Source organism: Diadema setosum, chromosome 10 (assembly GCF_964275005.1).
Source record: "Diadema setosum chromosome 10, eeDiaSeto1, whole genome shotgun sequence".
NCBI lineage: Eukaryota > Metazoa > Echinodermata > Echinoidea > Diadematoida > Diadematidae > Diadema > Diadema setosum.
The window spans coordinates 15,655,496-15,659,596 of record NC_092694.1 but is presented as its reverse complement, the minus strand read 5'-3'; the positions used below and the strand labels follow the sequence as shown (position 1 = coordinate 15,659,596).

General features: G+C 42.6%; 1 protein-coding gene across 1 annotated transcript; it reads left to right on the top strand.

The window, feature by feature from the left end:
- Window positions 1–1,188: 1,188 nt before the first annotated feature.
- On the top strand, window positions 1,189–3,438 carry LOC140234268 (uncharacterized). The gene has a single exon (XM_072314330.1). It carries the CDS (start codon window positions 1,189–1,191, stop codon window positions 3,436–3,438), a length of 2,250 nt encoding a protein of 749 aa, XP_072170431.1.
- Window positions 3,439–4,101: the final 663 nt, after the last annotated feature.

Below are 4,101 nucleotides of genomic sequence, written 5' to 3'. Positions count from 1 at the left end.
GTTATGTATTTGTGATTTGTTTCATATTATATTTTATGCTCAAATGACGATGTATTGTTATGAACGAGAAAGCTGCAAAGATTTGAAAGATTAAACTCGAACATAACTGTATACAAACAGTTTGAATTTCCATTATTTTGGTGTCAGAGTAGCAGAGAGAAAAAGAAAAAGTCACTCACGTGACAATTTGGAGGTCCCACCGAGACCCTGCTACCTGATTAGAAAAAGTTATTCAGATACTCTTTTAACATGCTTTAGGCTTAAATGCGATGTTTGTGTCTGATTCATAATTGAAGTTTCATTGCTCAATCGTACGCATTACCGTCATATATTACATGTTATTATGGTCGATATGATAACTGTTTCGTATGTTTGATCGGAAACATTACCCCAGTGTGAATCGTACGAGTATGTCGCCTTAGGTGACAGTTTGATTGAAGTTTTTCTCCCCAAGGTTATGCCCTTGGTGTTGCCTATGAGAGGCACATGTGTGATGTAGATTCGGATGTTGAATCTGTGTGGAGTGTTGCTCCGTATTACAAGGTTACGCCCTTGGTGTTGCATGTTATATGCATGGTTGACAGATTCGGGTTTGTGTGCATGAGTCTATGTGGAGTGTTACTCCTTTCTCAAGGTTACGCCCTTGTATTGCCGGTTAGAGGCAGTTTGATAGATTCGGGGTTTGCATGCATGAATGAATCTGTGTGGAGTGTTGCTCCGTATTTCAAGGTTACGCCCTTGGTGTTGCATGTTATATGCATGTTCGATAGATTCGGGTTTGTGTGCAAGAGTCTATGTGGAGTGTTACTCCTTTTTCAAGGTTACGCCCTTGGTATTGCCGGTTAGAGGCAGTGTGATAGATTCGGGGTTTGCATGCATGAATGAATGAATGCTTATTGACAGGGCATGCTTGGTATGTGGAATGTTTGTAAAGTGAACTCGTGTCATTTCACATTGCCTGCATTCCAGTACGCTTTTGACAAGGTACTAGCGGTTTTGTATGTGGAATACTCGTTGAGTGAATTTCAGCTCTTTGTCGTTTGCAATTGTATGCTCGTTCGGAGATACAAATTGTTGTTAAGTACGCCGGTTACAAGGTAGTACTTTTGTCGGACTTTGATAGCTAGGTGTTGGTCAGTTGTTGTGTACGATTACATGTCTGCTTAGTCTGGAAGTTACATAGTCAGTATGGCTAGTGTTGAGCAAATCAGAGAGTTCTCTTCATTGGGCAGAGAAATGGGCCTTAGTGGTGGCGAATTGAGTAGCTTTGTGTCAGAGCGATGCCAGGCAATTGAAGCAGAGCTTAAAGCTACCCGTGAAGCTGATCGTGAACGCGAAGCTCTAGAAAAGGCGCGCGAACATGAAATAAAATTAGCACAGTTGCGCATAGAGGAAGGAACAGCGAATGTTGGTAGGCCCCAGTTAGCTGGCTTAAAGCTGAAAGTAGGTCGATTTGATGACGCACATGATAAGTTTGATGCTTATGTCACAAAGTTCGAAATGTTGATGAAAAGTCAGAATATCCCCGTAGACATGTGGGTGTTGTATTTGATTTCCAATCTAACAGGCAAAGCGTTAGATGTTGTGAATCGGATGAGTGCTGATGATCGCCAGAGTTATGCTACAGTGAAGCATGAGTTGATGTCATATTATCATCTCACTGAAGAGGGGTATAGGCGGAGTTTTAGATCAGCAAAGCCAATGAAGTTTGAGCGCCCAAAACAGTTTGCTACTCGAATGAAGGGGTATTTTGATCATTGGGTGGAAGAGGCTGAGATCGGGGATACTAGAAAGGATCTAGAAGATTTGATTTTGCAAGAGCAATTTCTGATAGATTGTCCCAGAGAAGTAGTTAGGTTTGTCAAGGAACGAAAGTGTAAAGATTTCAAGGAGGTAGTTGACTGCGCAGAAATCTATGTAGAAGCTCACGGTCCTCATGCATTTTCGAGTGTACAGAGATCGGAAAGAAACCGATCTGATTCAAAGCCGGAAAGCAAACCGCCCCAACAAAATCAGGTCAAAAGGACTAGTACGTATCAGAAACCGGCTGATGCTCAGTCAAAGGCGGGAAAGGCTACGGGAAATAGGACTTTTCAGGGCAGGGGTTGCTATATGTGTGGAAACCCAAATCACATGAAAAGAGATTGTCCCATGTTGTCTAGGCCTGTATCAGCTCAAGGTTTGATGGGTGCTGGGGAAGGTACGGCCCCAAAAGTAGACATGAATGTTGCGAATGAGTTGTCTCGGGGTGATTCTAAGCCGGGAGTTGTTGGCTCGACGGCAGGTTGTTTCCTCCTTGAGAGAGTGGTCAGTGACTTTGAGTGTGCAAAGAGTGAAGTGGTTGACAAAGTTGGAATGGCATACAATGATGTCGCCGCGATGGTGAATCGTATGCCGGTTGTGTCTGGAAGACTGATGCCAGATAATACACCCGTGTCTGTTTTGCGTGATACAGGTTGTAGTACGTGCGTGGTGAAAGAGAGATTGGTTAGAAATGACCAATTAACAGGTCAACACCAGGCAGTGAGGTTAATTGATGGTACGGTTAGGCGTTTTCCCGTGGCTAAGGTAGCTGTTGACTCGCCATATTTTGAAGGGGAAGTTGAAGCTGTGTGCATGCCTGATTGTTTGAGTGAGGTAGTTATCGGGAATGTAGAAGGGGCTCGTGAACCGAGTGACCCTAATCTACATTGGGTCCCAAAGAGTGCTGGGTCTGACCCGGATGTAGAGGTCATAACCCCGGATGTGGGTCTAGAAAGTTCAAATGATGGTGTAGAACAGGACGTCGAGGTCGCAATCCCGGTTGAGCCGGATGATACAGGGATGGCTGTTCAAACTCGTGCACAAAAGGTGAAGGATTCGAGGCCTAGTAAAGGTTTGACTGTTGCAGATCCTGTTGATAATGTGCGGTCGAGTGAATTTCTAAAGGAACAGAAAGATGATGAGTCGTTGCGCTCTCTATGGCAGAAAAGAGGACATGTTGATGATTTCAAGTACGAGTTTGACTATGACTATGTGGTCGACGTTGATGGTGTTACCAAAACGTATCACATCGATTTGTTGAAGAGGTACTATAGTCGAAATGAGGAAGTGCCAGTGGCCAGTTGCTTTGAGGTTGAGGGGGTCGAAGGCAATGAGGAAGTTGTTGAGGTCATGGCTGACGAGGAAGATATGGCAGAGGCTGGTTCTGATTGGAATGGAGAGATGTCCAGTATGCCTAGTGTAGTGCAGATGGAGTTTGTTGACATTGTAACGGTAGATCCAGTCCAATGTGGAATCTCGTTGACGACTGAACGACCAGTGCGATCTCCGCCTCATAGGGTACCTCAGGCTATGGAAGAGGAGATTAGCAAGGAAGTTGATTCCATGTTGAAATTAGGAATAATCGAGCCTTCTAACTCTCCGTCCATTGTGCTAGTCAAAAGGCCGAACGGCTGACCTCATGAGTAGATTGCTGTAACTGTTTATATTGCTGTTGTTTGTAATGGTCCTTGCTTTTCCATTACATGTTGATGAGGTAAGGCTCAAAGAAAGAGAAGAACATAATGATGAAACACATATTTGTTGAGTTGTTACGAATAAAATAATGCGTATGTAAGTGCAAATGCTACAAAAGCTTTTCTCTCTCTCTCTTACATGTATTTCTCTTACAGGATCAGCGAATCGCGATTACAATGTAGATGTAAAGGGATTAAGAGTAGGGAATAATGCTTAAGGCTTGGTTTAATCTCACAGTGCACGTGTTCAAGTATACATGAGGTACTAGAATACTAGGCGTACTAAGAGGTAGTAGGTGTTAACCAGGTAGCAAGATTATATTTTAGTAGATTTTCATCCAGACAAACAGGTAAATAGCAACAATATTATTTTGCTGTAAGGTTGGTGCAACATGGAAGTATCGGGAAATGAAAGCAAAGGTACAGAATGATAAACATATTAGGATATTTGAGTAGGAATATGTGACAGTAGAGATGTTATTGCTAAAAGGTATCATTATTAGAGGCAATGAACATTTTGTGTATACATGCTTGATGGTTCTATTTTAGTTTTAGAAGACTTAAAGCTTATGCATTTGAAGATGATGTATTAAGTAAGCTATAA